This window comes from Bombina bombina, chromosome 1, assembly GCF_027579735.1.
Source record: "Bombina bombina isolate aBomBom1 chromosome 1, aBomBom1.pri, whole genome shotgun sequence".
In the NCBI taxonomy this organism is placed as follows: Eukaryota; Metazoa; Chordata; class Amphibia; order Anura; family Bombinatoridae; genus Bombina; species Bombina bombina.
Window position 1 is genome coordinate 1426354922 of NC_069499.1, and position 12773 is coordinate 1426367694.

At 39.5% G+C, this 12773-nt stretch overlaps 1 protein-coding gene across 1 annotated transcript in view; it reads left to right on the top strand.

The window, feature by feature from the left end:
* PRPF3 (pre-mRNA processing factor 3) overlaps nucleotides 1-12773 on the top strand; it is a 241213-nt gene that overhangs the window by 223232 nt on the left and 5208 nt on the right. Inside the window, exons 14-15 of the mRNA XM_053705438.1 lie at nucleotides 7348-7431; nucleotides 7695-7753. Of these exons, the coding sequence (XP_053561413.1) occupies nucleotides 7348-7431; nucleotides 7695-7753 (143 nt within the window). The remainder of the gene's footprint in view (nucleotides 1-7347; nucleotides 7432-7694; nucleotides 7754-12773) is intronic.

Consider the following 12773-nt stretch of genomic DNA (forward strand, 5'->3'; position numbering starts at 1 on the left):
ATTGGGTGATGTCACATTCAAACACTTCAGATGATTAGCTTGTCCGCTCTCAGTGATTAAACGGTATCCACTCTTAGTGCGATAGCACGCTGGATACTGAGGAATTCTTGAGAGTGTTTGTGATGAGAAGCTTGGGTAGAACTTGACCTTGTCTTTAGCACTAGACAGTGCAAATTTTGCAGACGTTAGATACAGGCTTTAGGTGTATTGTATCAGCTATTTGGCGGTGTTCAAGCCAGGAAAAAATCTTGGATAAAGTCCAAGATACAATACACCTAAAGCCTGTATCTAACGTCTGCAAAATTTGCACTGTCTAGTGCTAAAGACAAGGTCAAGTTCTACCCAAGCTTCTCATCACAAACACTCTCAAGAATTCCTCAGTATCCAGCGTGCTATCGCACTAAGAGCGGATACCGTTTCATCACTGAGAGTGGACAAGCTAATCATCTGAAGTGTTTGAATGTGACATCACCCAATCGGACCTGAGCAGCTAATGAGATCTGCTACACGTGACTTAACGGCGAAAGGCGCATTACACACGGAAGTCAAACAGCTAGTAAGTCGAGCTGCGGTCCCGTACTACTTACTACTCCTTTAAACCAGGTACTGTGCTATATTATCTGCCTTAGGATTGTGCATAATATTAACATATCCGTGGTCTGAAAAAGAAAATATAACTCTGCCTGGGACTGAATATATCTGGAAAAGTATAAATTGCCTGGGACTGAATATTACTAGCTATTTTTACACAAATCTGTTCCCAAATGTTCTGTCTATTGACTTTTAGTGGTGGCAATATATTATTTTATATATTTTTAATTCACAATCAGAGACGTCCAATATTTTATTGTTTACATTGTTGCAATTTAAGATACATAGTAACTATTGCTTTATTAAATACATTTGTTCTTAAACTTAATTCACTTTACCCATTTTTACCCTTTTACCTTTAGCTTCTAAGTGCTCCTAAGTACACTTCTTGTTTTTATTCACTTTATATCCTAATTGTAGGGGATATCTTGGGATCTTTAGGAGTTTGGTATATAGGCTCTGCACACACTTCTTAGACTATTAGATAGTCAGGCACAGTGGGGGCCTTCACCTGTTATATGCTAATTGTGGGAGTGGCATCACAGGTGTTGACCTTAAACTGTATTACTTAGGGTAGTTTAAAAGACATGGTTTGTAACAGGTTGTGGATTGTTATTTTGTATTGTCTGACGAACAGGGTAACACCCCGAAACGTTACATTAAATGGTAACTTTGAAAATCCTGGCGAGTGCATCCCTTTTCTTCACTACTGTGTGTGTGTATGTATATATATATATATATATATATATATATATATATATATATATATATAATATATATATATATATATATCTTTCATGTAATTGGCAAGAGTCCATGAGCTAGTATTGTATGATACGTACAATCCTACCAAGAGGGGCAAAGTTTCCCAAACCTCAAAATGCCTATAAATGCACCCCTCACCACCCCCACAATTCAGTTTTTCAAACTTTGCCTCCTATGGAGGTGGTGAAGTAAGTTTGTGCTAGATTTCTACGTTGATATGCGCTTCTCAGCATTTTGAAGCCCGATTCCTCTGAGTACAGTGAATGTCAGAGGGATGTGAAGGGAGTATCACTTATTGAATGCAATGGTTTTTCCTCAAGGGGGATCTATTTCATAGGTTCTCTGTTATCGGTCGTAGAGATTCATCTCCTACCTCCCTTTTCAGATCGACGATATACTCTCATATTCCATTACCTCTACTGATAACCGTTTCAGTACTGGTTTGGCTATCTGCTATATGTGGATGAGTGTCTTTTGTTAAGTATGTTTTCATTACTTAAGACACTCTCAGCTATGGTTTGGCACTTTATGTATTTATATAAACTTCTTAATATATGTACTGTACTTATATTTGCCTTGATTCAGGTTTCAGTATATTTCCTTTTGCAGACTGTCAGTTTCATATCTGGGAAATGCATTTTTTAGGGAAAGAAATTTCTTACCTGGGGTATAGTCTTTTTTTCAATTGACTGTCATTTCAAATTTGCGGGCAGAATTAGGCTCGTGAGGACGCGAAATGCCAAACTATATTGCGTCATTTTTGGCGTGAGATTTTTTTTTTTTGGGTCGAAGTTACGCTTGATGGTGCAAATTCGTAATTTCCGGCGTCTTTGTCAACTCCGAGTCCTTTCACACGGTTGCGTCTTCAATGACGCGAGCGTGTCATTTCCGGATGTTAGCGCCAAAAAGATTTCTCTGTGCGTCATACTTGGCGCCAAATATTTTCATTTTTTTAAACCCCATTCCTATATGCCTCTTGCCTTTTTTCTTTATCAGAGGGCTATGCTGTTTGCATTTTTTTTCCCATTCCTGAAACTGCCATATAAGGAAATTTATAATTTTGCTTTATGTTGTTTTTTTCTCTTACATTTGCAAGATGTCTCAATCTGATCCTGTTTCAGAAATCACTGTTGGAACCCTGTTGACTGATAACAGTTCTACCAAAGCTAAGTACATTTGTTGTAATCTTGTGGAGATTATATCTCCAGCTGTGGTTTGTAATAAGTTGTCATGATAAACTTTTACATGCAGAGAATGTGTCCATCAGTAATAGTACATTGCCTGTTGCTGTTCTTTTTAACATCTAATGTTTAAGATATACATGTGAATTTATAAGAATTTATTGCTGATTCTATTCAGAAGGCTTTGTCTGCCATCCCGCCTTCTAATAAATGTAAAGGTCTTTTAAAACTTCTCATAAAGTTGATGAAATTTCAAATGACCGACAACATACTGAATTATCCTCCTCTGATGAGGATCTATCTGATTCAGCAGATCTTTCCTCAGATATTGAAAACTCACAAATCTACTTATTTATTTGGAGTACATTCATTCTTTGTTAAAGAAGTGTTGATTATATTGGATATTGAGTAGACTAGTCCTCTTGATATTAAAACTAGTTAACGTTTAAATTCTGTTTATAAACCTCCTGTGGTTATTCCAGAGGTTTTTCTAGTTCCTGATGCTATTTCTGATATGATTTCTAAGGAATGGAATAGGCCTGGTGGTACTTTTATTCCTTCTTTAAAGGATTACTTTCTGTTATAATTTTTAAGCTAAGCAACTAACATATTAAAGTTAATAAACATTAATTAAAACCTACTGACCTATATTTTCTCCAAAACGAAGTTTCATAACGTTCTAAAAGTTATCTTTTATTTGCCGATGATGTCACGTTATCCTGCCCACTATTTTCAGCACTGTATGTTCAAAATACTTAAACCAATAACTTTGTGTTTAAAGCGCCATTTTGAAACCTAGGTATTGTAAACGGATTGGTACAGAGCAAAGGATACCCACAGAGTGGGTTTGGAAAACAATTAAATTTGCAGACAAGATTTCTGATATACGGTAGAGATATGTTAATGAAATGCTATTGATAAAAAGCGTATTTGGGGTAGTTAGTTAGTAACAGGCATAGAAAATATTTACTTACAGTGGCCCTTTAAAGGTTTTTTAAAAAAAGAATTGTATCCTTTGCCAGCAGTTACATTGGAGTTTTATGAAAAGATCCCCAAAGTTGATGGAGCTATCTCTACTCTTGCTTAGCGTACTACTATTCCTATGGAAGATAGTACTTCTTTTTTAAGATCCTTTAGATGGGAAACTTGAATCTTATCTAAAGAAAGCCTATTTATATTCGGTTCATCTTCTCAGGCCTGCATTTTCTTAGGTTGATGTTGCAGCTGCATCAACTTTTTATTTGGAAATTAGCGCAACAAGAATTGGATTATGATTTGTTTAGCATTGTTCGCTTGCTTCAACATGCTAATCAGTTTATTTGTGATGCCATTTTTTTCATAAAAGTTGATGTTAAATCTATGTCTTTAGCTATTTTAGCTAGAAGAGCTTTGTGGCTTAGATCTTGGAATACTGACATGACTTCTAAGTCCAGATTGCTATCTCTTTTTTTCCAAGGTAATAAGTTATTTGGTTCTCAGTTGAATTTGATTATCTCAACTGTTACTGGGGGAAGGGAGTTTTTTGCCTTAGGATAAGACTTAAGGGTAAATCTAAAGCTTCTAACCGTTTTCGTTCCTTTCGACTAAATAAGGAACAGAAACCTATTCCTTCCCCCAAGGAATCTGTTTCCAATTGGAAATTTTCTTCAATTTGTATTAAATCCAAGCCTTTTAAGGAACCAAAGCCAGCCAGCCCCTAAGTCCGCATGTAGGTGCGGCCCTCATTCCAGCTCAGCTGCTAGGGGACAGATTAAGATTTCTCAGGGGTACCGAATAGGATTCAGAGTAAGACCTCCTGTGAGAAGATATTTTCTCTCACGCATTCCAGCAAATCCAGTAAAGGCTCAGGCTTTCCTGAAGTGTGTTTCAGACCTGGAGTTTCATGGGTAATCACGCCAGTTCCGTTTCAGGAACAGGGTTTGGGGTTTTATTCAAATCTATTCATTGTCCCAAAGAAAGAAAATTTATTCAGGCCAGTTCTGGATCTGAAATTTTTTTGACTCATTATGTAAGAGTACCAACTTTCAAAATGGTGATTATACGGACTATTCTGCCTTTTGTTCAGTAAGGGCATTATATGTACACCATAGACTTACAGGGTGCATATCTTCATATTCTGATTCATCCAGTTCATTTTCAGTTTCTGAGATTCTCTTTTCTAGGCGAGCTTTACCAATTTGTCGCTCTTCCTTTTGTCTAGGGACAGCTCTAAGATTCTTTTCTAAGGTTCTTGATGCCCTACTCTCTATAATCAGAGAGCGGGATATTGCGGTGTTTCCTTGTTTGGACGATTTCTTGGTATTAGCTCAGTCTTTATATTCTGCAGAATCTTACACGAATCAACTAGTGTTGTTTCTTTGAAAACATGGTTGGAGGATCAATTTACTAAAAAGTTCTTTGATTCCTCAGACAAGGGTCACCTTTTTAGGTTTCCAGATAGATTCAGTGTCCATGACTCTGTCTCTAACAGACAGGAGATGTTTTGAATTGGTTGCAGCCTGTCGGAACCTTCAGTCTCAGTCATTCCCTTCAGTAGCTATGTGCATTGAAGTTTTAGGTCTCAAAACTGCAGCATCGGACGCGATCCCCTTTTGCTCGTTTTCATATGAGACCTTTCCAGCTCTGTGTGCTGAACCAATGGTGCAGTGTTTTTTCAAGGATATCACAATTTATATCCTTAAATCCAAATGTTCGACTATCTCTGACTTGGTGGTTAAATCACCATCGTATAGTTCTATGGGCCTCTCTTGTTCGTCCAACCTGGACTGTGATTTCAACAGATGCGAGTCTTTCAGATTGGGGAGTTGTTTGGGGATATCTGATAGTGCACGGGTTTGAAAATCTCAAGAGGTGAGATTACCAATCAATATTTTGGAACTCCGTGCAATTTTCAGGGCTCTTCAGATTTGGCCTCAGTTGAAGAGAGAACCGTTCATTTGTTTTCAGACAGACAATATCACAACTGTGGCATTTGTCAATCATCAGGATGGAACTCATAGTCCTTAAGCTATGAAAGAAGTATCCCGGATACTTGCTTTGGCGGATTCCAGCTCCTGTCTAAATTTCTGTGGTTCTTATCCCAGGTATAGACAATTGGGAAGCGGATTATTTCAGCCGTCAGATTTTACATCCGGGGTAGTAGTCCCTCCATCCTGATGCGTTTTCTCAGGTTGTTCAGATGTGGGGTCTTTCAGAAATAGATCTGATGGCTTCTCATCTAAACAAGGAACTTCCAAGGTATCTGTTCAGGTCCAGGGATCCTCAGGCGGAAGCAGTGGATGCGTTGACACTTCCTTGGTGTTGGCAACCTGCTTATATTTTTCCTGCCTTTTAGTTTTTCTTCCAAGAGTGATCTTCAAAATCATCATGGAGCAATCGTTTGTGCTGCTGGTGGCTCCAGCATGGCCTCACAGGTTTTGGTATGTGGATTTTGTTCAGATATCCAGTTGCCAACCTTGGCCACTTCCATTAAGGCCAGACCTTCTGTTTCAAGGTTGGTTTTTTTCCATAAGGATTTGAAATCTTTAAATCTGAGGATATGGAAATTGAACGCTTAGTCATAGAGGTTTCTCTGGCTCAGTGATTAATACTATGTTGCAGGCTCGTAAATCTGTTGTTAGAAAGATTTATTATCGAGTCTGGAAGACTTACATTTCATGGTGTTTCTATCATAAATTCTCTTGGCATTCTTTTAGAATTCCTAGAATTTTACAGTTTCTTCAGGATAGTTTAGAAAAGGGTTTGTCTGCAAGTTCCTTGAAGGGACAGATCTCTGCTCTTTCTGTTTTATTTCACGAGAAGATTGCTAAGCTTCCTGATATTCACTGTTTTGTTCAGGCTTTGGTTCATATCAAGCTTGTCATTAAATCAATCTCTCCTTCTTGGAGTTTTAATTTGGTTTTAAAGGCTTTACAGGCTCCTCCAAGTTTTTTTCCTTTCATTTATGAGAATAAACTTATATTTGGGTTGTGGATTAATTTTTTTCAGCGAAATGGCTGTTTTTATTTTATCCCTCCCTCTCTAGTGACTCTTGCGTGGAGTTCTACTTCTTGGGTATTGCTATTCCATAGGTCACTAGCTCATGGACTCTAGCCAATTACATGAAAGAAAACATAATTTATGTAAGAACTTACCTGAAAAATTCATTTCTTTCATATTGGCAAGAGTCCATGAGGCCCACCCTTTTTATGGTGGTTATGATTTTTTTGTATAAAGCACAATTATTTCCAAGTTCCTTTGTTGATGCTTTTTCCTCCTTTCTTTTTCACCCACTACTTGGCTATTCATTAAACTGAATTGTGGGTGTGGTGAGGGGTGTATTTATAGGCATTTTGAGGTTTGGGAAACTTTGCCCCTCTTGGTAGGATTGTATATCCCATACGTCACTAGCTCATGGACTCTTGCCAATATGAAAGAAATGAATTTATCAGGTAAGTTCTTACATAAATTATGTTATATATATATATATATATATATATATACAGTGTATATGTATATGTGTGTGTGTATATATATATATATATAAAAATAAATATATTCCCTTTGTTATAAATGATCAGACCATTACTCTCTCTATGATGGGTTTGATAGATAGGCATAGTATCATTTAAACATGTTGCCAGGTGTATTTGTATAATGGTGTATATGAGCTGGACCACAATGCGATTGTAACATCTTAAATTGTCAATGTATCTGTTTTGTTGTAATGTTTAAGCCAGCTAATAAAAATATGAGATAGATGCAGTTACTGCTCGTACATTATTCAAACACCAAGTATGATGTGCTCCTACATTTTTGTTTTTTTTGCAAGGGCCCAAATCACAAAAGAAATTTAAACGCCTGATGCTTAACCGAATAAAATGGGATGAGCAGACAACAAACACTAAAGGAGATGGTGGGTATTAAAGCATGAAATTATTAAATACTATGTAATTCATCATCTGAAGCCTACTGACCAGAATGTAGGAGACAGACTATATTCATATACTGTATGTAATCTCGGGAATGTGCTGTTAATTGCGGAGGTAAAATATGTGAAAAATGTAGGTTACTTAAAAAATGTGTAATGAAACTAATAGACTATGAAGATTGGATTCTAAAGATACATTTTTATATTACCAGAACTGATTATAATATATAACACTTTGTATATTGTAGGTAATGAGTCAGACGAGGAACATGTAAAAAAGTCTAATAAGTGCTCGCTAGTATGGGAGGTAAGTGTCTTTTTGTTGTTTTTTTTTTACATTCACAACGGCTCTGACACCCCCCCCCCCCCCAATTATATTTTATAAAAAGAGATTGCATTCCATTTAAACAAGTTATAACATTGTTTTGCCTTCTCACACAAAAGAAGTGTAAACATTTCCAAGACAGGTATACAATATTGTTGCCTAATCTTGCTGGAAACTGTATCATATGTGATTAAAACTGTAAAGGATTTATGTTTGCAAATATTACTGTTTATCAGTATTGAGATGGAAGAATCATGCTGAAGCAGACTAGAATATGGTTCCACCATTACATGTAAAATATGTGCTGTAGTCACCTAGACACATGATCATTCTGCACCCGTTACAGTTAAATGGACGTTAAACACACATTGTATGCTGCATGATAATGCACATTCACACAGCTTTATTTTGTCAAATGAGTATATTTCTCCTGTTAAGTGTGGTCAGTCCACGGGTCATCATTACTTCTGGGATATTAACTCCTCCCCAACAGGAAGTGCAAGAGGATTCACCCAGCAGAGCTGCTATATAGCTCCTCCCCTCTACGTCACACCCAGTCATTCTCTTGCACCCAACTAATAGATAGGATGTGTGAGAGGACTGTGGTGATTATACTTAGTTTTATACCTTCAATCAAAAGTTTGTTATTTTATAACAGCACCGGAGTGTGTTGTTCCTTCTCTGGTAGAATTTGAAGAAGAATCTACCTGAGTTTTTTGTATGATTTTAGCCGGCGTAGTTAAGATCATATTGCTGTTCTCGGCCATCTGAGGAGTGAGGTAAACTTCAGATCAGGGGACAGCGGGCAGGTTAATCTGCAAAGAGGTATGTAGCAGCATATTATTTTCTGACAATGGAATTGACTGAGAAAATTCTGCCATACCGATATAATGTAAGCTCAGCCTTAAATGCAGTAGTAGCAACTGGTATCAGGCTGTCATGTATGTATATTTACACTTCAGTATTCTGGGGAATGGCACTTCACTGGGATAATACTGTATGCATAAGACTTTAGCCTAATTTGCAGTGACTAGCAACAGGCTTTCTAATGTCATTTTATTTATTTGATGTTAAACGTTTTTGCTAGCATGTTAAATCGTTTAATTTTCTGAGGTACTGGGTGAAAAAATGTTTTGGGCACTGTTTTTTTCCACTTGGCAGTCGTTTTATTTAATTTAAGACAGTTTACTGATCTCCCTCACTGTTGTGTGTGAGGGGGAGGGGCCTATTTTGGCGCTTTTGCTACGCATCAAAAAATTCAGTCAGAAGTCTGTCTTCCCTGCATGATCCGGTTCGTCTCTACAGAGCTCAGGGGTCTTCAAAACTTATTTTGAGGGAGGTAATCACTCACAGCAGAGCTGTGAGATTGTAACTGACTGTGATAAAAAACGTTTATTTCTTTACTTTTTTTCTGCTATTCAGGGTTAGTTATCCATTGCTAATGGGGGCAATCCTCTGCTAAAATTGTGTTTTTACCGGAAAGAATTTGATGTTATAGTTTCTCAAGTTTATTATTTCTCAACTGTCATAACTTTTTTCTGTGCTTCTTAAAGGCACAGTACGTTTTCATATTATTTGTAAATTGCTTTGAAAAGTATTTCCAAGTTGCTAGTTTATTTGCTAGTGTGTTAAACATGTCTGATTCAGAGGAATATCTCTGTGCTATATGTGCTAAAGCCAAAGTGGAGCCCAATAGAAATTTATGTACTAATTGCATTGATGCTACTTTAAATAAAAGTCAATCTGTACAAATTGAACATATTTCACCAAACAACGAGGGGAGAGTTATGCCGACTAACTCGCCTCACGTGTCAGTACCTGCATCTCCCGCTCGGGAGGTACGTGATATTGTAGCGCCGAGTACATCAGGGCGGCCATTACAAATCACATTACAGGATATGGCTAATGTTATGACTGAAGTTTTGGCTAAATTACCAGAACTAAGAGGTAAGCGTGATCACTCTGGGGTGAGAACAGAGTGCGCTGTTGATAATAGGGCCATGTCTGATACTGCGTCACAGTATGCTGAACATGAGGACGGAGAGCTTCAATCTGCAGGTGACGGTTCTGATCCCAATAGAATGGATTCAGACATTTCTAATTTTAAGTTTAAGCTCGAAAACCTCCGTGTACTGTTAGGGGAGGTATTAGCAGCTCTGAATGATTGTAACACCGTTGCAATCCCAGAGAAATTATGTAGGCTGGATAGATACTATGCGGTACCGGCGAGTACTGACGTATTTCCTATACCTAAGAGGCTTACAGAGATAATTACTAAGGAGTGGGATAGGCCCGGTGTACCCTTTTCCCCCCCTCCTGTGTTTAGAAAAATGTTTCCAATAGACGCCACCACATGGGACTTATGGCAGACGGTCCCTAAGGTGGAGGGAGCGGTTTCTACTCTGGCTAAGCGTACCACTATCCCGGTGGAGGATAGCTGTGCCTTTTCAGATCCAATGGATAAAAAATTAGAGGGTTACCTTAAGAAAATGTTTGTTCAACAAGGTTTTATATTGCAACCCCTTGCATGTATTGCGTCTGTCACGGCCGCGGCCGCTTTTTGGTCCGAGTCCCTGGAAGAGAGTCTTGACTCAATAACTATAGATGAGATTTCAAACAAACTTAAGACACTTAAGCTAGCTAATTCATTTATTTCGGATGCCGTAGTACATTTAACTAAACTTACGGCTAAGAATTCCGGATTCGCCATTCAGGCACGCAGAGCACTGTGGCTAAAATCCTGGTCAGCTGACGTTACTTCTAAATCTAAATTACTTAACATACCTTTCAAAGGGCAGACCTTATTCGGGCCCGGGTTGAAAGAAATTATCGCTGACATTACAGGAGGTAAAGGCCATGCCCTGCCTCAAGACAGAGCCAAACCTAAGGCTAGACAGTCTAATTTTCGTTCCTTTCGTAATTTCAAAGCAGGAGCAGCATCAACTTCCTCTGCACCAAAACAGGAAGGAGCTGTTGCTCGCTACAGACAAGGCTGGAGACCTAACCAGTCCTGGAACAAGGGCAAGCAGGCCAGGAAACCTGCTGCTGTCCCTAAGACAGCATGAATTGAGGGCCCCCGATCCGGGAACGGATCTAGTGGGGGGCAGACTTTCTCTCTTCGCCCAGGCTTGGGCAAGAGATGTCCAGGATCCCTGGGCGTTAGAGATCATATCTCAGGGATATCTTCTGGACTTCAAATCCTCTCCCCCAAAAGGGAGATTTCATCTGTCAAGGTTGTCAACAAACCAAATAAAGAAAGAGGCGTTTCTACACTGTGTACAAGATCTTTTACTATTGGGAGTGATCCATCCGGTTCCGCGGTCGGAACACGGACAAGGGTTTTACTCAAATCTGTTTGTGGTTCCCAAAAAAGAGGGAACTTTCAGGCCAATCTTGGATTTAAAGATCCTAAACAAATTCCTAAGAGTTCCATCATTCAAAATGGAAACTATTCGGACAATTCTACCCATGATCCAAAAGGGTCAGTACATGACCACAGTGGATTTAAAGGATGCTTACCTTCACATACCGATTCACAAGGATCATTACCGGTATCTAAGGTTTGCCTTCCTAGACAGGCATTACCAGTTTGTAGCTCTTCCATTCGGATTAGCTACGGCTCCAAGAATCTTCACAAAGGTTCTGGGTGCTCTTCTGGCGGTACTAAGACCGCGAGGAATTTCGGTAGCTCCGTACCTAGACGACATTCTGATACAAGCTTCAAGCTTTCAAACTGCCAAGTCTCATACAGAGTTAGTACTGGCATTTCTAAGGTCGCATGGATGGAAGGTGAACGAAAAGAAGAGTTCTCTCTTTCCACTCACAAGAGTTCCCTTCTTGGGGACTCTTATAGATTCTGTAGAAATGAAGATCTACCTGACAGAAGACAGGTTAACAAAGCTTCAAAATGCATGCCGTGTCCTTCATTCCATTCAACACCCGTCAGTGGCTCAATGCATGGAGGTAATCGGCTTGATGGTAGCGGCAATGGACATAGTACCCTTTGCACGCCTACATCTCAGACCGCTGCAATTGTGCATGCTAAGTCAGTGGAATGGGGATTACTCAGACTTGTCCCCTACTCTGAATCTGGATCAAGAGACCAGAAATTCTCTTCTATGGTGGCTTTCTCGGCCACATCTGTCCAGGGGGATGCCATTCAGCAGACCAGATTGGACAATTGTAACAGACGCCAGCCTACTAGGTTGGGGCGCTGTTTGGAATTCTCTGAAGGCTCAGGGACAATGGAATCAGGAGGAGAGTCTCCTGCCAATAAACATTCTGGAATTGAGAGCAGTTCTCAATGCCCTTCTGGCTTGGCCCCAGTTAACAACTCGGGGGTTCATCAGGTTTCAGTCGGACAACATCACGACTGTAGCTTACATCAACCATCAGGGAGGGACAAGAAGCTCCCTAGCAATGATGGAAGTATCAAAGATAATTCGCTGGGCAGAGTCTCACTCTTGCCACCTGTCAGCGATCCACATCCCGGGAGTGGAGAACTGGGAGGCGGATTTCCTAAGTCGTCAGACTTTTCATCCGGGGGAGTGGGAACTTCATCCGGAAGTCTTTGCCCAAATTCTTCGACGTTGGGGCAAACCAGAGATAGATCTCATGGCGTCTCGACAGAACGCCAAGCTTCCTTTTTACGGGTCCAGATCCAGGGATCCGGGAGCGGTTCTGATAGATGCTTTGACAGCACCTTGGACCTTCGGGATGGCTTATGTGTTTCCACCCTTCCCGATGCTTCCTCGATTGATTGCCAGAATCAAACAGGAGAGAGCATCGGTGATTCTAATAGCGCCTGCGTGGCCACGCAGGACTTGGTATGCAGATCTAGTGGACATGTCATCCTGTCCACCTTGGTCTCTGCCTCTGAGACAGGACCTTCTGATTCAGGGTCCCTTCAAACATCAAAATCTAATTTCTCTGAAGCTGACTGCTTGGAAATTGAACGCTTGATTTTATCAAAACGTGGTTTTTCTGAGTCAGTAATTGATAC